At 41.0% G+C, this 24,102-nt stretch overlaps 1 protein-coding gene and 1 long non-coding RNA gene across 7 annotated transcripts; one reads left to right on the forward strand and one right to left on the reverse strand.

Moving 5' to 3' along the window:
* Positions 1-2,705: 2,705 nt before the first annotated feature.
* On the forward strand, positions 2,706-5,447 carry LOC105669575 (uncharacterized). The gene is made up of 2 exons (XR_010888282.1): positions 2,706-3,513; positions 3,829-5,447. It is a non-coding gene; the product is annotated as an uncharacterized lncRNA (long non-coding RNA).
* LOC136997632 (uncharacterized) lies at positions 5,291-9,450 on the reverse strand. 6 transcript variants are annotated; one of them, XM_067348531.1, is made up of 8 exons: positions 9,342-9,450; positions 8,963-9,080; positions 8,760-8,819; positions 8,328-8,690; positions 7,536-7,598; positions 7,080-7,412; positions 6,913-7,018; positions 5,291-6,772 (listed from the first exon to the last, which is right to left on the reverse strand). In XM_067348531.1, the coding sequence occupies exons 1-4, from the start codon at positions 9,381-9,383 to the stop codon at positions 8,515-8,517; spliced, it is 396 nt and encodes a 131-aa protein (XP_067204632.1). In that variant the 5' UTR covers positions 9,384-9,450; the 3' UTR covers positions 5,291-6,772; positions 6,913-7,018; positions 7,080-7,412; positions 7,536-7,598; positions 8,328-8,514. The 6 variants fall into 6 exon arrangements, 4 of the variants coding, with proteins under 4 accessions (XP_067204632.1, XP_067204633.1, XP_067204631.1 ...); XM_067348532.1 differs by having other exon boundaries at positions 5,291-5,634; positions 6,235-7,018; XR_010888281.1 differs by having other exon boundaries at positions 5,291-7,018; positions 9,212-9,348.
* Between the last annotated feature and the right edge of the window lie 14,652 nt (positions 9,451-24,102).

A 24,102-nucleotide genomic window follows, 5' to 3' on the forward strand; every position in this document is an offset into this window, starting at 1 on the left:
CGGGCGGTTATGGCGCGACGTACAGACGCGAGCCGCCCGCAGTGTGGACCATCGGGTCGTGACCCGAAGATGTGTGTAGCGTCGAGGGGGGGGGGGAGAACTTTGTTCTCCCCACAACAGGTTTTGTGCCGGGAAACCGGCATGCCGGGGGGGATGGCTGGATGTATGCGTTTGCGGTTTCCAGCCTCCCCCCCATAACGGCCGCTGACGGCAAATCAACGGGGGTGGGGTTTAGTTGGTAGGCGTCCGGGGGAACTGGTGGTGTAGCAGACCACTCCTCCGGACGAATCCAACACTACCCTCTGGCAGGGATGTTCCCATTGCACGCCAGAGGGTGTCTTTGGAAGATTCCCCACCCCCGGGGAGGGGCTTGCCCCACCAAAAAAAAAAAAAAAAAAAAGAAAAAGCAGGAAGGACGTGTTCTGGACAGCTCTGGTTTATGTGGCTTATAATGGATTGTTTGAGGCTCCTAAGTATGGGAAAACGGTAATAATTGTGCTTAGCGTGTTGCCTGCTACTGGATTTGGTGAAGTTTTCACACATTTTATTATTTTTGAACTATAATCTTATTTGTAAAGTGCTCACTGCAGATTGAGGTTAAGACATCTGTGGCTCTGGTTCACAGTATATATACCTTTTGTCTTGAAATATTGTATGGATTTTTACTTTTATTGAATAATTATATCTAACTGTGTGATTTTTTGTTTTCATAAATATGTATTTGTTAATATATATTGATATAAAGTGCTACGCGTGAATAACTCCAGCGCATGCGCGTGTGCTTCGAGCTGAGACAAGTAGCATAAACTTTGTTGTAATTATTACATATAATTATTAGAACTGATTGACTTTTGTGTTATGTAATAAAAGTGGAAATTTATGGACCACCATAGTTGCCCATCTAGTGCATAAAGCTTTATGGTGTCCGCTTATAGTTGTTACAGTGTGTGCTACATGCTTAACCCTTTCGTGCCAGCTGGCAGTTACATGGTTGAGTTTTGAATAATTAACTAAATAACTGGAGAGAATATTTTATTATATTATCCATTTAATATTGTTGTGAAAAGTATTTAATACTATTTGTGATTTAAGGATGGTGCACTAAGCATTGTGATTGACTTGCAGTTTGCTATTGAAATCTAATTTTGTTATTGACAATTATATTGATAATAATATAAATGATAATATTGAAGGGCCCCTGAATTGCTGTGGGTCTGATTCTACAGGCTTTCTTGTGTACTTTCAAATTTCTATGATCTATGGAGATATATGATTTGGATTTAGAGGTTATGTTGCACTGGTCATGTGGAAAAAGATTATATATTGTTAATTATATGATTCTTATTGGGTGTTTACGATAATTCAAGTTCGAGTTAGTTTCACTAGGACCGAAAAATGAGATATACATAACCATCTAGAACCTTTATGATTCATGACAACTCGACGCTGTTTTGTATTGCTTGAGTTAAATTCATTGAATTTGTTGAGTTTAATAAATATAATTATATACATATATATATAATTATATCTATTAAAGAGGTATACCAACATACATACCAACATTATTTGTTTCTTTCATAGACTGATTTGCAGTTGACATTTTTTTATTACAATAAAATTTGCTCTATAAACTCAACAAATTCAATTAATTTAACTCAAGCAATACAAGACAGCGTCGAGTTGTCATAAATCATAAAGGTTCTAGATGATTATGTCTATCTCATTTTTCGGTCCTAGTGAAACTAACTCGAACTTGAATTTGTAAGATGCAAGCAATAGCATCCGATAGACGGCGCCAGCGGACGGCAGCCGGTTGATCCATAGACATAGGAATATAGGGACCGAGCATATCGTTGCGGGGGGGAAGCTACTGCGGGACGGTGCGACGAGGTAAAGTGTGCCTAAATTTGATTGGCTATTAGTTTGCGCAAGCGCGATGTAAGTATCGTGCGACTTCCAGTGTGCATGGACATAGGAATATAGGGTCGGAGTGTAACGTCGCAAGAGGAAAATCACTGAAGGAAGGGGACGAGATAAACTGTGCACATTTTTGATTGGCTACTATTTGACGCAAGTGCAATTGGTCATTATTCGACGCAAAAATATTATGCAATTTGGGCAGATATAATGAGCATTTAAAGTTATATCAAGAAAAAACATTAATTAAAATTGTTATTTTAAATATATTTTGTGAATATAAAAAATGGTGCAGTGTTTTGTACAGTCTTGTAAAAATAGATCCGACTATCAAAATTGGAAACAAAGTAATAGCAGAAATAATGTAAAAATAACATTTCACAGGTATTAAAATTATTTATTCATATTAAAGTTAATATTATATGTTTAAAATAATATTATATATTTTATTTTAAGAGTATAAGAGAGAGTTGTTAAAAATATTGTTTTTTTTTTCTTAGTTTTCCCAAAGATCCTAAAACTCGTACATTGTGGTTAGATATTTTGGAAATAAATTCATCATCTATCCCAAGTACAGCTCGTATTTGCTCTGTCCACTTTGAAGAGAAATTCTTTGACAGAACATGTTTGATAACTCGACTTAGACGAAATGCATTACCTAGTGTATAATAACAACAGCATACGTATAACGATAACCAATCAGATTCAGGCACAGTATCATGGCGGACCCCCCCGCATTTTGGCTTCACTCCCCTCGTCTATCAACCAAGTTTACGCTCCGTCCCTATATTCCTATGTCCATGGGTTGATCGAGAGCAGCGCCTCGATAAAATAGATCCTGCGCGCACGCATTCCCGCTCCTTATATTTTTATTATATCAAATTGTAACCGATCTAATTGTTCGGGAAATTTCTACGAAGTCGACTTGCGAGGCAACGTGAGATCAATTCACACTCTCTATCGCCGAACCAGCCAGAACAGTCGTAAGAATCGAAATCATATAGAGAGACAGTCGTGTCGATATTCGCGCATTGAACTTAGTAATATTTCAAGTTGTACTTATAATATTAAAGTTACATTATAATAGTGAAACCAAGTCGGTGTCGAATCATTTCTTAAAAGTGTCATCCTATCAGTTACCAGTTTCCATCAAAGTATCGTCGTCATTAATTTAAATAAATAACCGGGGTCGCGTATAGGACGTAACCGTTGAGGCCGTTTAAAATCATAGAAACTTTGAAATATCACTATTGAACATTTTTATTAAGAAAGTCGAGATTTTACAAATTATCGTAAACACCCATTGTTTTGCTGACAGCTGCATGGTCTAGTTACTTTTGATGCACCGGCTATTGAGGTTGTCTCTCTATGCAGTTGCACATCTGTGGCTTATCATGAGTGCAGTATAATAAGTGCAATATCATGTTATACTCATCGGACTTGTGACAGGGAATATTTAAGACTCTGTTGTGTATTTATTGATTGTTGCTTAATGAACTATGCTTCTGAGGTCGGGTGTGACGAGTGGTACAATTTTCACATGTTATTTGTTCATGATGTGTTGAACGTCATCCTGTGTGGTTATGTATACTCGAGGTGCATAATTCGTGCCGGGATGCGTTTTGACATTAATGAATAATTGTTATCACTGCTCGCATTGGGCAACGGTTATTGATATTATATAGTATTGTTTTTATTGATTATTACTTTGCTGAATTGACTGTGTGATTTATTTTTTGAACTTATTTTATGAACTATATTTTATATTATTCATGATGATTTTTATAACACTTAAATGGTTAAATATGTTAACCTATATATAGTGCAGAGAGATTCTTCTCATTATTTGATTGTTATATGCATATTATGTTTGTGACTGTGTTTATGGTACTGACTATGATAATCTTACAGGTTAACATACATGTCACGTGAGGAACCTAGTAATAGATGAGTCTATAAATTGAATGGATATTGGAACTGTATGGATCTACTAAGAGAGAATCGAGCATAGTAATTATCATGGAGTGGTACATCTGGAACGGGACATTCGTGTTTCAGGAATGGATTTTCAGCTTTCACGGGAGAAGGTTTTGCGTGGATTGGTGTCTATAGCTAACGCAATCTTTTAGACTTTCAATGTGAAATGGAAATGAAAATTATAATCACACACTACTTATATGATGATTATTAATTTAATGATTAAATAACTTAGTGATACATGGAAGGTAATCCATGATTTTGATATTTTCTTTTTCATTAATTGAATGGTGGATTATCCACAAGTTTTGCCGAGTAAATGAAACCGTAGTGAATCTATATATGAATTATTGAGAACTATAAGAGGGAATTTATTTTATTCTTTCTCTTTGATATAATGTATTCCAGATCGATAATTTCTCATTGAAATTTCTAATAATTATGTTACGTGTATATATTGATTGTTTTCCTGAAAGGACTATATATGTTTATAATGATAAGGGCTAATTAGTATTGTTGCCAACCTATATTTAGACGTTTTATATGAAATTAAGTGAATTGAACTTTGATCGTTCACTTTTATCCATTTGAAGTGATATTTCTATAACGATTATCTTAATCAATATCTGTGCTGGATGAGGAATACATGTAATGTAAAGCAATCTAGTCTACACACATTATGTGTACATATACTGATTATTGTTCCTAAAAGTGGTGCACCTACTTGGAATATACATGAACTTTAGTTTATAATTAATTCAGTTATTTTAATACAACATATATTTTGAATTGGAATCAAGGTTCCTCACTTATTAGCATGGCGAAAGCTGTGAATGTCGTTGCTATTACTACTTTGCAATGATGATATATAATTACATATGCATATTATTGCTTTGAGATGGAATTTATTTATGAATTGAACTTCGTTTATATATTTTATATTGACTAATGTTTTGAAAGACCCATATTAAATGATGCGGACGTAATTACTTAACGAATTATTCTGAATTAAACTTGTTTATCTCTGATGAGGAATATATGGAACATTTATTATGTATATGATGTCACACATGTTGAAAGTGATATATATATAGATCAATTAATTAGAGGAAGAAATATTCTGAATGTAATATTACGCTGAATGTGCGAAGTTGTCTTGATTGGATGTTCATTTTATGTTAAGTAGTACTGTTGCGTAAGGTCATATGATTAATTTATGTTGAATAATTAATATATATACTGATTAAGTATAATTAGTGTCTGACGTAATAATATCTGGAACTTAAGTGAAATAAGTGATATTAATAGCAATTGTTATACTTACCTGTTGTTATTGACTTGAGAATAGATATCAAGGAAATGGATGGACTTCGATATGGCAAGATGATACACGATGTATATAATTACGTATATTTGACGTGATATTTATATATGTTTGTGATAACAACTGCAACGGATCATAACTCTTCTGAATCTACATATAGGGTTCGTATAGTTAAAATTGGACTATTAAGTTAATTGACAATAAATAATAAATGAACATGTTTGTGTGATGTCTGGGGAAGAAATTCTTTATCCTGCCTGTCTTGTTGTCTGCATTTTGGTCTGCATACATCTAAAATATGTAATTAATAATTATACTAATGGAAGGTTTATATAAAGATTAATAGATTATTTTATATTGATACTTATATGCCTGTGCATAGTAATCTTATGTTGGCCATGAAGCACCGAAGTAATCTGAAACATAATTCAATTTGATATGATTATAATCATCTTAAACTAGGACAAATTATGGAATTAATAGCATTTTGATTAAGGACAATAATGATGCTGTGTTTCTTGGACAATAAGAAATGCTAGTTAAGTGAAGCAATTGCTTAGGAATATTGACTGTGCTGTATAAGAACTAAATAAGAAAGAACTTACATGAACTTTATATTGTTTTAATAACATATATAGTGGCCTATAGCTACAAGGTTTTGTTTTTCTTTAGAATTATGAAGTTAATGATCTGAACTTATTATTGAATATTAAATATACCTAAATTTGATTGGAATTAGCTAAATTGAATATATTAAGTGAATTTTGTGATATACTGAAATATTAGATATTGAACTTTGTCTGTTGTAATCATTCTTGAGGTAATTAATTACTTTATATAGTGAATATAATAAGGCGGAATGGATACTGTTTTCGATTCTATTGTCAAGAATAGAGTGGGACGTTTTCGGAAATAGTGGAATATTAATATACACAGTCTCACCAAGAGAAGGAAAACTCTTGTCAATAAAACCAAGGCAAACTATATATGGACATGGACAAGGAAAAGGAATTAACCGTCTCAGCTTCGGATACTGAGAACCGGCACGTGGGGGGTATCGTCCCTGCCCCCCACGGGTCGTCATCCTGCGAAGGGCTGACCTCCCTGTCCGCGGCGAGCGGGGGGTGTCGACCTGCTATCGCCAGCGTCGAACTTTTGGGCACATCGATCACCGTTTTACCGGTGAAACATAAGCCCAAGGACATTTCTCTGAGTGATAGTGAAGCTGGTCCCTCTGGAGTGTATGGAGATGTCATGGTCATTTCGGATGATGAGGATGGTTTTAATCCGTCCTCTGTATGCAGAACGGAATATTCTGAGGAGGAACTTAATCTTTCAGGTAGATCTTCTGGCTCCCTGAAACAAAAAAGTAAAGGTAAAGCTAAGTCTGTCTCTGCCACTTCTGGCAGAAAAAGGAAGAAGAGAGACTCTCCCCTTAATGATGACGAAGAGACAGAGGAGGATAAATATGCTGTCCACTTTTCCGTTGATAACAGACGGAAGATTGATGAAGAGATGGCCGGTTTGGTTTTGGAACACGCTCCACAGCTCAACCTAAAAATTCATGAGATGACTGAAAAAATAGACTCCATTAGGGTAAGATCCTCTGGAATTAAGGGTACTTTCAGTGGACAGATAAAGGTTCTACTGGAAGTTATCCGGAAAACGAGCGATCTTCTGTCGCAAAAAGCCACCTCAAATGAGGATCCCGAATACTGGAGGGCTAAGTACTATGCCATGGAAAAATCGGCGAGTGACAGCAAGCGAAAATTAGATGTACTAGATGTTGAATTGAAGAACCTAAAAAAAAGAGAATTGATTAAGGACACATATAACTTTGATATAAACAATAGCGACGTACCTGTGGAAACGGATGGTTATTCTGAAATTGAGGGCCTGGTTATGACTCCCTCCATCAAAGAAAAGCTGCGTAGTTCTACGAAAATGAGTACAAGTGCTTATAAAGATAGAGAAGTGATCTTGGCTAAGGGAAAGCCCCGTCCTGACGAGTGTGATTTGCGTGGTGCTTCTGAGAGTCGAGTCGAGCTCGACTTAGCTATTATACGCTCCCTGGATAGACTAGGGGACGGTATGGCGCAACTCATTCGAGAGACGAGGCTCTTGAGGGAGGATTTGAACTCTGGTGGATCTAGGGCGGACGACTTCCGATATCCTGGTCCCTCCTCTGGTATACCTACAAAAAAGAAAGGTAAGAGCGGAAACTTAAGTACCTCTAAGGAAGAGAAAAGCTACGCAAAGGTTTTAGGTTCAAAATCGCTGCTAAAAAATCTTAATTCTAAATCGGTAAACAACCAACCTCCGAATGCCCCGAGTGGTAAATCACGAGCAGCAATAAATCCGGTTGACACTGGAACTAATTCTGAAATAAAAAACAGATCAGTTTCTAATATAAATACAAATAATAAAACTAGTTATAATAGTGGTATTGATATTACTAGTATGAGTGATGACGATATATTAAATAACTTTGTGAAAGTAAATAGTAAAAACATTGATTGGTCTGTTTCGCGGAGCAAGAAGAGCCTCTGTAAGAGGAAAAGGGTTAGTCAAAAGTCTACCCCCATTGCAGATTATACACAGTCGGATATTAACAATGAAAATGAGTTCAATAATGATAAACAAATCGATAGTGAATCTGGTAATGTGAATTCCACTGGAAGAAATAATAATCTTAGTACTTCTAAAAATGATAATAGGAAATTTCTTAACTTTAAAGATAAAGTCTCTAATTTGAAGAGGAAAGTGCCGCGCACCTCTGCAATTTCCATTTTTATTGAGGATCCTGATATTACTTACGCTGAGGTGATTGGATTGGCTCGAGAAAAGATCTCCTTGTCCGATCTAAATATTAGTGACACGAAGATCAAAAGATCAATTACCGGTGGTGTCATTATTGAAATTCCTGGAGAAAATTCAGATCTAAAAGCCGACCTTCTACTTAATAGTTTACATTGTTTATTTAAAGACAGACGTGGAGTTAAATTTCGAAAGCCAATTAAAACCTCACAAATTAAATTATTGGGTCTAGATGACTCTATAACGTTAATAGAAATTAGTAAAATCCTCGCGGAGATAGGTGCTTGTTCACCTAGCAGTATCTCCTGCAGCCCGATACGATTTGTTCGTGGGGGCTTGGGTGTGTCGTACGCGAGATGCCCAATTTCTGCCTCGGTGCGTATCCTGGAGGCGGCAAGGATCAGTATTGGGTGGACGACCGTTAGAGTGGAGCCGGTCGACCCCAAGCCTCTGCAGTGCTTCAGATGCCTTGCGGTTGGTCACACATTGCAGCGCTGTACTGAGCCGAAAGACAGGAGATCGTGTTGCTTCAAATGCGGAGACACGGACCATGTTTCTTCTTTATGTAGAAATAGAGTTAAGTGTCCTGTGTGTATTGATAGGGGCCTTAGGGCCGACCACTTAGCTGGCTCTGTGCACTGTAAACCTATTCCACCTGGAAAGGCATTAACACATAAGACTATTATAAATAAAGAACATAATATTGCTCACTTAAATACCCTACCTGCTATGCTCACGGAGGAACGGAGGCCTCTGGATACGGCGGAGCCTCCTGCTTCTGCCTCTGAAATGGAAACAACTGTTTATTAATGGTTAATATACTCATCTGTAACGTTAACCATTCGAAGGCAGCCCAGGATAACCTGAGCCATCTGATGCACGAGTATAACGCGGGGGTGGCTATCTTGTCGGAGCCACACTCAATACCAGTGGGGGATGACAGGTGGGTGCAATCTGACGATGATCCTCCCTTATCCGCAATTTTGTGGCGTAACGTTTCCGGCTGCTTCCTTCCTATCAGGCCGTTGGAGCGTGGGTCCGGTTTCTGTGTGGCACGGTGGAATGCATTTATTATTATCAGTTGCTATTCTTCGCGAAATATCTCAAATTATGATTTCAATGGATTTTTAGACAATTTATCTCTTATAATTAGTAAATATAAAAAATGTCCGATACTTGTTTCTGGCGACTTTAACGCTAGACACGCTGACTGGGACCCGAAGCAGTCGGATTTGCGCGGATCATATCTTAGAGATTGGATGGAGCAAAATAACTTGTTTCTATTAAATAAAGGTTATGTTTATACCTGTGACAGATGGCAGGGTAAATCTGTCATAGATTTGGCCATTGCCAACCCACTAGCTAGGCGAAGTATTATAGATTGTTCTGTGGAGACTAAGGCCGGCGTCACATAGAACCCGTAATCCGTAATCCGCACCGGAAGTCCGCAAAAGTTACTAGGGATTGCGTCCGTAACGTTACGTGTGTTTTATCTCCTTGTGTCCCATGGAGCCGTAATTCCATGAAATTTCCGTAAAAGTTACTAAAAGTTACTAGTTATTACTAGTAATGCTTTTTTTAATTTTATTTATTTAACTAAATTTGACGATTTAATTAAAATTTTTGTTAAAATTATAATATATTCTGTAGTTTTCTTATGAATAAAATACAAATAAACAATTATAATCTGTTAAATAAAAAATAGTAATACCGTTACGTGTGTATTTACGGCTCCATGGGACACAAGGAGAAAAAACACACGTAACGTTACGGACGCAATCCCTAGTAACTTTTGCGGACTTTCGGTGCGGATTACGGATTACGGGTTCTATGTGACGCCGGCCTAAGGTGGTCACCCTGTCTGACCATAGACTAATGAGAATAGAGATTGGCGCGCAGGGCCGGAATGATGTTTAGAGCCATTAATAGGAAATTTATTAAATGGAACTACCGAAAATTGGATGTAGATTTATTATCTGCCGGTTACATCGGTATGCGGTGGTCTTTGGAGTCAATGAATCTGACTTGTGCGCGCTTATTGATTCAGTGGTTGGGTGACTCCCTTCGTACTATCTCGGACTTTGCTATGCCGCGGAATAGGGGATCCTCTAGAGAGTCTGCTTACTGGTGGAACGAAGAGGTAGCGACCTCTCGGCGCTCGGTCGTGCGAGCGAGAAGGAGGCTTTCGCGCGCTAAAAAGAAGGATATACCTTCCACAGTTAATAAGGCATATAGAATCTATAGATTATGCTTGCGTGAATATAGATTGAAGATTTTCAGAGCTAAAAATGAAGCGTGGAGAGAGCTTCTTTCTGATTTGAACAATAATCCGTGGGGTCTCCCCTATAAAATAGTGACCAAAAAATTGAAGCCCGTTTCACACTCGATTTGCGAGGTTCTCTCTCACTCTATTGTAGAAAATATCGTGAACGCTCTTTTCCCGGATGATACTGAAGAACATGTATCCATTAATCCTCTTTCTGATTTTGTTTGGCTTGAAGACTTTGAGGTTAGCTCGGCGGAACTCTCGCGAGCCTTTAGGAAATTCCGTGGTAACAGGAGGGCTCCAGGACCGGACGGAGTCCTTGGTGGCATTATAGCGGGTGGTGCGGGACACTTCATGGAGGTCTGGAGAGCCTGTTTTACCGCGTGTCTTAAAGAGGGCGTCTTTCCTACAGCTTGGAAGACAGCTAAACTAGTTCTAATTAGAAAAAAAGATGGAAACCCAGAAGATCCGGGAATTTACAGACCAATCTGCCTTTTGGATGAGTCTTCCAAGCTGTATGAAAGAATTATCGTCTCTCGATTGTGCGATCACTTAAGTGCGACTGGTTTCCTCTCTGATAACCAATATGGCTTCAGGGAGGGCCGGTCGACTATTGATGCTATCCTCGAATTAAAACGCCTGGTTTGTGAGGGTACGAGTGCAAACAAGGTTGTTATTGCGGTGTCGTTTGATATCAAGAATGCGTTCAATTCACTACCGTGGAGAGTGATTCGCTCGGCTATGGCCTCCATGGAGTTCCCTAGCTATCTTTGCAGGGTTATCTCGGATTACCTGTTAAATAGAAGTCTGGTCTATGTTGACTCTGAGGGCATTGTTCGGAAGCGAGGTGTGTACCGCGGTGTTCCGCAGGGCTCGGTCTTGGGACCAACCCTGTGGAACATCGGATATAATAGTGTTCTCGGTCTGGCTCTTCCGTCGGGCTGTAATATGATTGGTTACGCGGATGATACCATTCTGGTCGTCTCTGGTAAGAGTATCGGGGATGCGTCTCACCGTTCGATGGTCGCTTCCGCTCTTGTGGTGAGAGAGATAGAAAGACTCGGTCTTGAAATCTCTCCCCATAAGACGGAGGCGATGGCTTTTCCGGCCTCTGCAGTTGGGCATGGCTCCCATAAAAAATTAATTATTAAAGACAGAGAGGTTCTTATTGCCCCCACATTTAAGTATCTTGGCATTATACTGGATGGTGACTGGAGTTTTACTCCACATTTTGAAAAAATTTACAATAAGGTAGACAAAACTGTGGGATACCTCAGGGGAATTATGCCCAACTGCAGAGGTCCGAATTTTAAAGTGAGAAAACTCTATTTAAATGTTGTCTTGTCGATGATCCTATATGGGGCCCCAGTATGGTCGGTCTCTCTAGGGGAAAACCGTAGGGCCAAGTCTTTAATGGTGAGACTCCTGCGCAGAGTTACACAGAGAGTCTGTTGCGCATACCGCACCGTTTCTTTTGTTGCGGCATCTTTAATTTCTGGGACTCCGCCCATTGAGTTCCAGGCGCGTAGATTGGCGTTCCTCTATCATAGAACTAGACGTGCGATTGAGAGTGGTGAGGAAATCCCTCCTGGTGCCAGAATAAAGTGGCACCAGGAGGCGATGGAACGGGCGCTGCGGGACTGGAGGGTGAGTTTGATAAATTTGAGCCGTACTTACCTCAGTCTTCGTCTTCGGCAGGCGTTGGTTGACAGGCTCTTAGATTGGGTGAATAGAAGGCATGGATGGGTCACGTTTCATATGACCCAATTCCTTACAGGCCACGGGTGTTTTAATGAGTTTCTGCACAGAATTCGGAAAGCTGATTCGGCTATATGTTTTCATTGTTTTGATGCTGTTGATACCGCTCAACACACCCTTCAGTTTTGTAGCGCTTGGGCCGCTGATAGAGATGCACTAACTCAGGTTATTGGAGGTCAGTTGGATCTTCCATCCATTATTGACTCCATTTTAGAAGATAATGATAAGTGGAAAGCCTTCTCTCTCTTTTGTACGAAAGTACTTACCCGTAAAGAGGTGGCGGAAAGAGAGAGACAGGCTGAGAATAGAAACCGCATAATGGGTCACCTTGATTCGGAAATCTCCGAATAATGTAAATATATGTATATATATGTTTCTTGCGGCACGGTAATTAATTATTTACTTACTCTCTTCTTTTTCTTATGTTTATATCTTTAATTGATTAATTTTTATATTGATTAGGTTATACTCACCCTTACATTTTATATTTTATACTTACCTTTTGTAATTCCCGTATTATTTGTTGGAGTCTTTTTAGAAGGCATTCCCGAGGGGGAGGTAGAGAAATGCTCTAGTTAGTAAGCCTACCTCCCTCTCAATCAAGGGCCTGATAGGCATGAGGTGAGTTTTTAGCTGGTAGGCGGTCGAGATAACTAGCTTTAGCATAGCTAGTTTGGATTGCACAAAAATATATAATGCTAAAGCTAGTTTGATACATTAAGCAATCTATGTCGCTCTGGAATACGCACGAAAGTTTTATTATTTTTATTTTACACAGGGTATTCCGCCCCCCCCCGCAGGGGGGGCGGAATACCCTGTGTCTACGCAAAGCAAGGTCCATAATTATACTATTTTATATGGGTTTGCGACTTGCAATTTATGATTATCCGCGCACAATTCTGTTACAACGCATGCGCGCCTGACCGCAGCGTATGCTCACATCGCTATAATTCGTCAAAGTGACAGGTTTTCTAACCTGAAAAGTCGTCAACTTTGACGCTTAATATCTCGTCTCCTGGGACAGAGCGACATTTTAGTAAAAGGAAAAAGTTTTTAAAAAAAAAAAAACGCATCGAATGAGACCAGTTGGGTCAAAATCGGAGGTGACGTGGCTATTCTGCATAATTACCATTTATAGATTTACAGACTCAGTTATTTCCAATTGTTTCTGGCTGTTTATTATGTGTACTGATTGTGATATTTTTCAGGTTATCTGCTATACATATTGCTTGTCATAGTGGTTACGGGAAATTATGGAATGGATTCAATGATAATTACTGTGAGCAGATATAAATAATACCTGAAATAAGCTGAATACAACATCGATGGAAGAGGCTCCTTGTATTTAGTGATGCGTGCCTACAGTAAGATAAAAATATAAATGTTGGTGTGCATAGAGTCGCAAATATAAAACAAGGATCTATTAAACAAGGAACTATTAAATAAAAGTGAATACACATAAGCTTGCCGTGTTAATCGGACGCTTTTGTGATATTTCTGAATAAATAGTTGAAGTGATTGAGTTATGAATATTTACAATAAGAATAGATAGTTATTGATATCTGAACACATATAAATGTGATGGCAGAATTGTTTATAGATTACATTGAAACTATAACAAAGTTCCTTGTATTATTGAGTGGCATGTATTAGAATTAGGGAATAGTTTGATTTGGTGTTTTACTACCTATTCGTGTAAATATTGTTCCCATATTAGAGAGCTGGAAACCTGGTGATTCAATTACATTGTATAATAGAGTGTTGAATTATAACTTGTTTTATTATATTACAGTTATAGATATACCTTATTGATCAAAATTGAATTATATATATTATGTTATGATAAGTATAGATCGATTTGAGTTATTTTCTAGCTTATTACTATTGAACTATTTAATTATATAAATATGATGATGTGCAGATATAATAGACTGTGATGATTGAGAGATCAGCTGTATTATAGATATATACAATTTAAAAGTGTAATTGATTATCTCTAGAAATATTAGATAAGTGAAAACAGATAGGTTTTTAAACTCTGTAATGTTTTCTGATATTTGGATTGATATGTTATTTTGTATTGTGTACTGGTTTGTGTGTTAATTGTGAACATGAATATTTCAATGAAGATCTATAAATAGCTATCCGGAAGATTTGATTATCACTATTGATTATTGACTATGTCTTTTCATATACGTATAACTGTGGTTTTGAAAGAAAATGAATGATCTTGATTTAGACTTTTAATGTTTTATTATTGTGTGTACAACTTTGGGGCACATTTGTTGTGGATATTTCAATAAATAAATTAATATTGGGTGAAGTGAGTTCTTCCTTCTTTTCTTATATACTCTGCTGTCTACGAACCTGAAATAAGTGAATAGATGAAGAAATGGAAATAAATAAAGAATATTGAACACTGTATGAAATATGGTTTACTTACTGTAATTTGTATATAACTTCGGACATTAGCGTCATTTAGCATCACTATTGAATGGTACACCTGAAATATAGAAATAACTAATTTGGATTTATTTTAGGTGATCAATTGCCTATATAAGAATACTATAATAGTTTAACTGATTATGATATAAACACTTATTGAACTTATTACTATTACACTATTTGTCTTTAAAATAATGAAATGCAACAGGAAAAAAAAAAAAAAAAAAAAAATACTACTATACGATTCTATTAACATAAATAGATTTGTGGGACAATTTCGATAGTGGTATATAATTACTTTCTAGTGTCTCACCAAGAGAGGTGATACTCTTGTAAATTAAACCAAGCTATACAAAATGGACATGGACAACATAACGGAACAAAACGTCTCAGGTTCGGATTCTGAGAAACGGCACGTGGGGGGTCTCGTCCCTGCCCCCCACGGGTCGTCATCCTGCGAAGGGCTGACCTCCCTGTCCGCGGCGAGCGGGGGGTGTCGACCTGCTATCGCCAGCATGGAGAGGCTTGGTTCCTCAATCACGATTTTACCGCTGAAGAAAAAGCACAAGGCCCCCTCTGGATGTGAAAGTAAGGCTGGACCCTCGGTAGTTTCGGAGTCCATCGTGATTGAATCGGATGAGGAGGGCGGGTTTGATCCGGCTTCCCTGTGTACAGTGGATCACTCGGATACGGAGGATATGGCTGCCTCTGGCGGTTCCTCTGGTTTCTCGAGACAAAAAAGAAAAGGCATTAATAAGGATAAGATAATTGCTACTTCTACCAACAGGAAAAGGAGAAAGAGAGGTTCCCCCTACAAGGATGAAGAAACTGAGGATGATAGATTCGCGGTACATTTCTCAGTGGACAATAGAAAGAAAGTTGAAGATGAGATGGCCGGCCTACCTCTTGAGCACGCTACTCAACTTAATCAAAAAATTAAGGACATGACAGACAAAATAGACTCTATTAGAATGAGATCCCCTGGCATCAAGGGCTCGTTTAGCGGGCAAATTAAGGTCTTCTTGGAAGTAATACGGAGAACAAGTGACCTCATGTCCATGAAGGCCTCCTCGATGGAGGACCCGGAGTTCTGGAGGGCCAAATATTACGATATGGAGAAGTCTGCAAAGGACAACAAACGCAAATTAGACCTCATAGAAGTAGAGCTAAAAGAATTAAAAAGAAGAGAACAAATAAATGACGCCTACGATCTTGATTCTCACAATAAGGACTTACCTTCGATGTCGAACAATGGAAATAATAACAGCAAATTGGATGTTGTTCCTTCCATCATTGGTAGTCTCCGCAGTGCTTCTGAAACAAAATTAATCAAAGACAGGATAGGAATTTCCAACAAGAAATATCTTTTAAATAGTGATAGTGATACACGAGAACCCGATGTAAGTCGGGTGGAAATTGACCTTGCGATCATCCGCTCTTTGGACAGACTGGGAGACGGTATGTCGCAGCTCATCCGGGAGACAAGGCTTCTCCGTGAGGACCTCAATTCGGGCGAGGGTAGGACGGATGAGTTCCATTATCCTGGGTCCTCCACAGATTTCACTGGAAAACGCAAAGGTAAGAACAAAAATATCAATAAATCAATCCCTCAATCGAGAGAGGGGAAAAGCTACGCTGAATCTTTGGGCTCCAAAGTGCCATCTGGCAGCTCTGCTAAATCTAAAAATGTCCAGAGTGTAAAAAATAAAGTGAGTCGAAGCGCAGTGATTTCGTCAGATGCTGAAAATAAACCGGTTAAGAAATATAGTAAAACTATGTTTGTGTCTAATATCAATAATGGTAATAATATAACTAAAAGAGTGGACATTGTTAGCATGAGCGACGAGGACATTTTGGAGAACTTTGTAGCTGTGGATGATGGGGAGATCGAGTGGTCTGTCCCTCGTAATAGAAAAAGCATCCGCAAGAGGAAAAAAGTTAGCTTGAAATCCACCCCCATCAAAGTCAGTACCCAATCGGATACTAATCCGGAATATGAGACTATTTATGATAAATATACCGCGGGGGATATAAAAAGAAATGCGAATAACGAAATTACTACTATCGATAGGCATAATAATTGTATTAATTCGGATAATATTAATAGGAAAAAACCTGATAATAGAAGTTTTAAAGATAAAGTCGAAAATCTTAAGAAGAAGGTGCCGCGCACGTCGGCGATCTCTATTGTGATTGATGGTGCCGATATTACATATGCGGAGATAATGAGATTAGCACGGGAAAAAATCTCGCTGTCGGACATGAACATTAGTGATACAAAGATAAAAAAATCAATTACGGGGGGTATTATCATTGAAATCCCGGGAGAAGATTCGGATTTGAAAGCGGAGTTACTTTTAAATAGTCTTAAAAAAGTTTTTAATAATATAAATAGAATTAAATTTAAAAAACCATCAAAAAACTCACAAGTAAAACTCGTAGGTCTCGATGACTCAATAACAACTTGTGAAATAACTAAAATAATCGCGGAAATAAGTAAATGTTCTCCAGACAACGTATCATGTAGCCCGATAAGATTTATTCGCGGGGGTCTCGGGGTGGCATATGTGAGATGCCCGATCGCGGCGGCCGTGAGCATCCTGGAGGCCGCAAGGATCAACATAGGTTGGACGACCGTAAGAGTGGTACCGGTCGACCCGAGGCCCCTACAGTGCTTTAGGTGCCTCGCGGTTGGCCACACGCTGCAAAGATGCCCAGAGGGAAAAGACAGGAGAGCCTGTTGCTACAGATGTGGAGGTGTGGACCACAAATCCTCTGCCTGCAAAAACAAGGTTAATTGTCCAGTTTGCACTGACAGGGGCCTAAGGGCGGATCATCTGGCCGGCACCACGTCGTGTAAACCCATTCCTCCTGGGAAAATATTAGAAAATAAGTCTGATGTAAATAAAGATAATGCTTCTGCTGGTGGATCTAATAATAATAATTCCTTACCTGTACTAATCAATGAGGGACGGTGACCTCAGGATGAAGCGGAGCCCTCTGCTTCTGAAATGGAAATAGAAAAATAATTATAATTATATTATGTTAAACAAGGTAAACACGATAAACATACTTATCTGCAATCTAAATCACTCGAAAACGGCACAGGATAACCTATGCCAATTAATGCACGAATATAATGCTGGTGCCGCAATCATTTCGGAACCACACTCGATTCCAAAAGAGGATGACAGGTGGGTACAATCGGCGGATGAGCCTCCTCTTTCCGCTATATTATGGCGTAGAGTTCCCGGCTTATTTCTTCCAATTAGACCATTGGAACGCGGATACGGCTTCTGTGTGGCGAGCTGGAACAAACTGGTTATTTTCAGTTGTTACTCCTCTCGCAATATTGCTAATTATGAATTTAACGGGTTTCTGAATGAACTATCTCTAATAGTTAACAAATACAAACACTGTCCGACACTAGTTATCGGAGATTTTAACGCCAGACATTCCGATTGGGACCCGAAACAATCGGATTTGCGCGGTTATCATCTTAGAAATTGGATGGAGGAGGCTAATCTATTTTTATTAAATAAAGGTTATAATTACACATGTGACAGATGGCAAGGCAAATCTGTCATAGATTTAGCGTTTGCCAACCTACAGGCGAAAAAAATTATTAAGAGCTGTACCGTAGAAACTAAGGTGGTCACCCTGTCCGACCATAGACTGCTTCGTTTAGAGATTGGCTCGGGTAGAGCGAGAGAGACATTCAAAACTATTAATAAAAAATTCGTTAAATGGAATTATCACAAACTAAATCTAGATTTGTTAACGGCTGGCTCTCTCGGCTTGTCATGGTCGCTGGATTTAACTAGTATGAATTCCGCACGCCTATTGGTGGAATGGCTGGGTGACTCCCTTAAGAGTATTTCAGATCTCTCTATGCCGAGAAGCAAAGGCTTCTATAGAGAGTCTGCTTATTGGTGGAATGAGGAGGTGGCGACCTCTCGTCGAGCGGTTATGCGGGCGCGAAGAGGTCTCTCTCGAGCGAGAAAGAAGGGAAATCCTACGCTTACAAACATAGAATATAGGAAATATAGAGTATCCCTGCGGACCTATAGGCTAAATATTATCAGAGCCAAAAACGGAGCGTGGAAGGAACTTTTGAATGATATAAATAACAACCCGTGGAGTCTTTCTTACAAAGTAGTTATGAAAAAGTTAAAGCCTGTTGCACATCCGGTGTGTGAGACTCTCTCTCACCCTGAGGTGGAAAACATCGTAAGCGTTCTTTTTCCGGATGATAGTAGAGAACATATATCTGCTAACTCTCTCCCACGCTTCGTCTGGTTGGACGATTATTCTGTCAGCCTGGCGGAACTATCGCGGGCTCTTAAAAAATTGCGTGGTAATGGAAAGGCTCCCGGGCCAGATGGAGTCCTTGGAGGCATCATCGTGGGTAGCGCGGGAAGTTTTATGGAGGTCTGGCGAGCCTGTTTTAATGCGTGTCTCAAGGAGGGGGTCTTTCCAGCAGCTTGGAAGATCGCCAAATTAGTTCTAATTAAGAAGAAAGATGGAATGTCTACAGATCCTGGAATTTATAGGCCTATATGCCTATTGGATGAATCTTCCAAGCTGTACGAAAGGATTATCGCCTCTAGACTGGTGGATCACCTGAGGTCGACCGGTTCCCTGTCTGACAATCAATTTGGTTTCAGGGAGGGGAGGTCGACCTTGGATGCAATCCTGGAACTTAGACACTTAGTTCATGAGGAGACCGAAGCAGGTAATGTCGTCATCGCGATATCTTTCGACATAAAAAATGCATTTAACACACTACCGTGGGGTGTCATTCGCTCGGCCATGGCCTCCATGGAGTTCCCGAGTTATCTCCGTAGGGTTATTTCCGATTACTTAACAGACAGAAGTCTGGTTTACATTGACTCTGAGGGTATCGTGCGAAGGCGGGGGGTGTACCGCGGTGTTCCGCAGGGTTCGGTTCTTGGACCAATCCTGTGGAATATAGGGTACAACAGTGTATTCAGCATGGACCTTCCACTTGGTTGTCATATTCTGAGATACGCGGACGATACAATTCTGATCGTTTCGGAGAAGAATTTTGAGGCGGCATCCCACCTTGCGATGGTTGCGTCAGGCATGGTAGTAAGAAAAATAGAAGAACTTGGCCTTAAAATCTCACCGCATAAAACGGAGATTACGGCTTTTCCGGCCTCTGCAGTTGGGCATGGTTCCCATAAATTAATTATTAAAAACAAGGAGGTGATTGTTGCTCCTACCCTGAAATATCTCGGAGTTATATTGGATGGGGACTGGAATTTTACACAACATTTTGAAAAGCTCTATATCAAAGTTAATAAAACGTTGGGTTACCTTAGGGGAATCATGCCCAACTGTAGAGGCCCCAATGAGAGAGTGAGAAGGTTGTATCTAAATGTGGTTCTCTCAATGTTGCTCTATGGCGCACCGGTTTGGTCGGCCTCATTGGGGGAGAACCGGAGGGCGAGGACCTTAATGCAGGGGATATTGAGAAGGATCGCGCAAAGAGTGTGCTGCGCTTACCGCACAGTATCCTTTGTGGCGGCGTCCTTAATATCCGGGACTCCACCGCTTGAATTTCAGGCGCGTAGAATGGCTATTGTCTATTTTAAAACCAGAAGTGCTACTGAGGTTGATGAGGAGATCTCTCCCGGTACCAGGGCATTGTGGTACCTGGAGGCGAAGGAACAGGCGCTGTCGGACTGGAGGGAGAGCTTGTCGAAGCTGAATCATACCCACCCCAGCTTCAGGCTCCGCGAAGCCCTTGTTGATAGACTGAAAGAGTGGGTTAATAGAAGACATGGATGGGTCACCTACCACATGACCCAATTTCTAACGAACCACGGGTGTTTTAATGAATTCCTGCATAAAATTAGGAAAGCAGATTCCGCAATCTGTTACCACTGTCTCGATGCTGTGGATACTGCTCAGCACACCCTCCAGTTCTGCAGCGCTTGGGGCGCTGAGAGAGCCGAATTGACGCGGGTTATAGGGGATCAATTGGACCTCCCGTCCGTTATAGAATCTATCCTAGACAGTATGGATAAATGGAGGGCCTTCTCTGTCTTTTGCACAAAGGTACTTACCTATAAAGAGGCGGTGGAAAGACAGAGACAGGCAGCGAACCGGAAACAAATAATGGGCCATATGGACTCTGAAATATCGGAATGAAATCACTAATATAATCTGATTTGGCAAATTGGTTCTAGTTTTTTAGATTTAGTATTATTACTATCACTATCACTATTACTATTATTATTGCCATTACTATTGCTGCATATTGCTTTTGGAGGGTGACTCGGGTGCCTTTTACATGCTATTAATAGTAGGTATTGGGTACTGGTGTCGCGTACATGTATAGAGATTTTTATCGCTCGGACCGTATTTGTTGCTGGTTATTTTTATCTGTTGAGTAGTATTGAGATGAGTAAGTTACCTTACTTCACCCGTAATGTAGCTATATTCTCTCCTTTGATAATTCCCGACAATTTATTATTAGAGCCTTCTTAGAAGGCATTCCGGGGGGAGAGGCGGAGATATGCTCTAGTTAGTAAGCCTGCCTCTCTCCCATGTAAGGGTCTGCTAGGCATGAGGTGAGTTTTTAGCTGGTAGGCGGTCGAGATGCGTGGATGGTTCTGTTTGGCCGGTGGATTCGTCATCTCCGTCCCTTCCCTCAGCATCGAATGTTTCCGTTCCGCCTGGAATGTTGGATGCGGGTTGGGATAGGGGGTATGGGGAATTCCTTACTGGTCAGGAACAGAAATTCCCGGAAACAAGTCTCGGTCGAATCCAGCACTACCCTGGACCGGGCCAGGGTGTCTTTTGAAGATTTTCTCATCTCGGAAAAAAAAAAAGGTTAGGTTAAGTTATCCGTGATGCGGCGTGTAGAGCGGAACTTGCGGTGGCCTCGTTGGTCTTAGAGATAGAAAAACTAGGATTAAAAATTGCCCCTAAGAAAACGGAAGCAATGGCCTTCCCGACTAGTGCTGTCAGGGGCCGGACAGTCTCCATACTAGTTAAAGGTGAACTGATAAGCGTAAAAAACACCATGCGCTACTTAGGCGTCACGCTAGATGGAGATTGGACGTTTGCGCCGCATTTTGAGAATGCCATCCCTAAAGCGGAGAGAATGTTCACTGCTCTTTCTGGCATAATGCCAAATTTGAAAGGGCCAAGAGAGCAGATACGAAGGTTATATGCTAACGTGATACACTCAGTTTTATTATATGCTGCACCGGTGTGGGCGTCAGACGTAACCGGTAATAACGGAATAAAAAGGGAAATATCCAAGTTACAAAGGAAAATCTCCCTGAGATTGTGCTGTGGATATCGCACAATCTCATTCGTGGCGGCAATGATTCTGGCGCGTCAGATACCGCTAGATTTAACTGCCTTGGCTCTACGACGAGTATATATACAGTCCAAAAACTTGGAACAGGAGGGTGCACCACTGGAACACGCAGCCAAGGTAAGACTCTGTATCCAGGCCAAGCGAGAGGCCTTAACGGAATGGGAAAACAGGGTGAGGAACATATACCACACTAGCGGCCTAAGAACAACCCAGGCTATCCTTCCATGTTTCAAAAAATGGTATGAGAGGGCTGGAGGATATATTACCTTCCACAGCACTCAAATGGTCTCTGGACATGGTTGTTTCCAGGACTATTTACACAAAAGAAAAAGAGCCGCATCCTCACTATGCGAACATTGTGGAGGTGGACCGGACACAGCACAGCATACCTTGGAGTTCTGCTCGGCCTGGGAACAGGAGAGGAGGGAGCTGCGGGGTGTGCTGGACAGAAGAACCGGCCTTAGTCTGCCAACAATTATAGAGACGATTGTTGGGGACAAGGAAAAATGGAGAGCCTTCACTGCCTTCTGTGGGAGAGTAATGAGGGCCAAAGAGGAGGCGGAAAGAGAGAGAGAGAGAGAGGGCTTGGGGATAAACCTGAATATTCCCTAAAACCCCAGGGTACCTGTACCCCCATCTCTAAACAGGTGTAATGGACTCCAACACAGTCTCCAAATATTTTGAAATGTGTAAGTATGGAGCATATAAAGAGCAATTTTATGGGGAGATACTGTGTCTCTCTCCTATATACATAATAGGTGAGAATACAAACTGGGGGGGTAAACAACCCCAGAAAGAAAGCCCGAGTAGGAATGATCTCTGGAAAGAGAATAGCTGAGGGGTTCGGGGTGATGTCATACCTTTCAGGTCTTCCGCCCCAACCCCTACTTAACAGCAGGGCCTGTTTCAAACAAGGAGGGTTTTTAGCGGGTAGGTCCTCGCGGTGTCCTGACATTGGTTAGGACGAGAGCCGCGAGGGAATCCCGCAGTACGGGCTGCGGGGAGTCTTTCGAAGATTTTCCCTCCTTGCGAAAAAAAAAAAAAAAAAAAAAGGTTAGGTTAGGTTAGGTTCCCTTTCCCTGGCGACGATGTGCCACCTTGACGTGGTGCCAGGGCTCCCCAAAGCCGCAGATCTCCTTATCCATGTAAGAAATGTCTTTTCTGCATGGATGGGATGGAGGCTCTTGGGGCTAAGAGCACATCTAGGAGACGGACACTCCGAATATAAACCCGGGCGGGACGGGCTCGTTAGCTCTGATGGCTACCGTCCTAGTGGAAGGAAATCCACGATAAAAAACCCGGGGCCTGACCAGCCTCGTTAGCACGCTGGTGCTCCGGCATAACGGTTGGCCCCCCATTGCACGAGGGGGGGCGTGGTGTTTCATACCGTAACCCCAAGCCTGGGGCCGGGGGTCGGTGCAAGCATGGTGCTTGCACGGGCCGCGAGGGTGACTCAACCTCTATAAAAAGATCCGGGCAGGACGGGCTCGTCAGTCGTGGTAGACAACCGTCCTAGTGGAAGGAAAACCACGATAAAAAACCCGGAGAAGAAAACTCTGTCAACAAATTACATATGATGGTCTGACATGTCAGAAAAGAAAGGAAACGTACCGCAACAGGGTCTCGGATGCCCAGTTGCCGGCGCGGGAGGGGTATTGTCCCTGCCCTCACCGCGTCGTTATCTGACGAAGGGCCTGCTGCAGTGTTGTCCCCGAGCATTGCAGCGGATTCAGTTATCAGCGGGATAAACTGTCTCTTTGCGGATGCCGTGGAGATCCATGGTCGACGGTGGGCCGTATCCTCCTGGTAAACCATATGTGGTCCTGCGGCTACGTAACCGTGTTTCTCGAGAAACAAATCGGTTGGGGGATGCGAAAAGCGGAGAGCGTAGCTCTTCTGCTATGGACATCCTCAGACAGAGCAAGCACTGGAGTGACACGATCCAATTCGACGTAGTTGGATTGGATGTCATTCATGAGGCGGTCTCGATTCACTCGTATACCCAACTGCAATATATGAATGATGAGAAACACCCCCTCTACCTGGAGGCCTGCCGGATTCTACTGGCGGTCTTCGAGCTGTGTGGGGGCCATGGCCCCTACAAACAGGAGGAGAGGGAGGCGAGGGAGGACCTGAGAAACTCCGGAAGACCATGGGTGGAGAACCTCCTGGTAAGGTTCCGGGAAACGCATTGGGGGTCCGTGCCCGCTGGGGGGGAGAGGCTACACACTCCCGCCCCCA

This window comes from Linepithema humile, chromosome 2 (assembly GCF_040581485.1).
Source record: "Linepithema humile isolate Giens D197 chromosome 2, Lhum_UNIL_v1.0, whole genome shotgun sequence".
Classification (NCBI taxonomy): Eukaryota; Metazoa; Arthropoda; class Insecta; order Hymenoptera; family Formicidae; genus Linepithema; species Linepithema humile.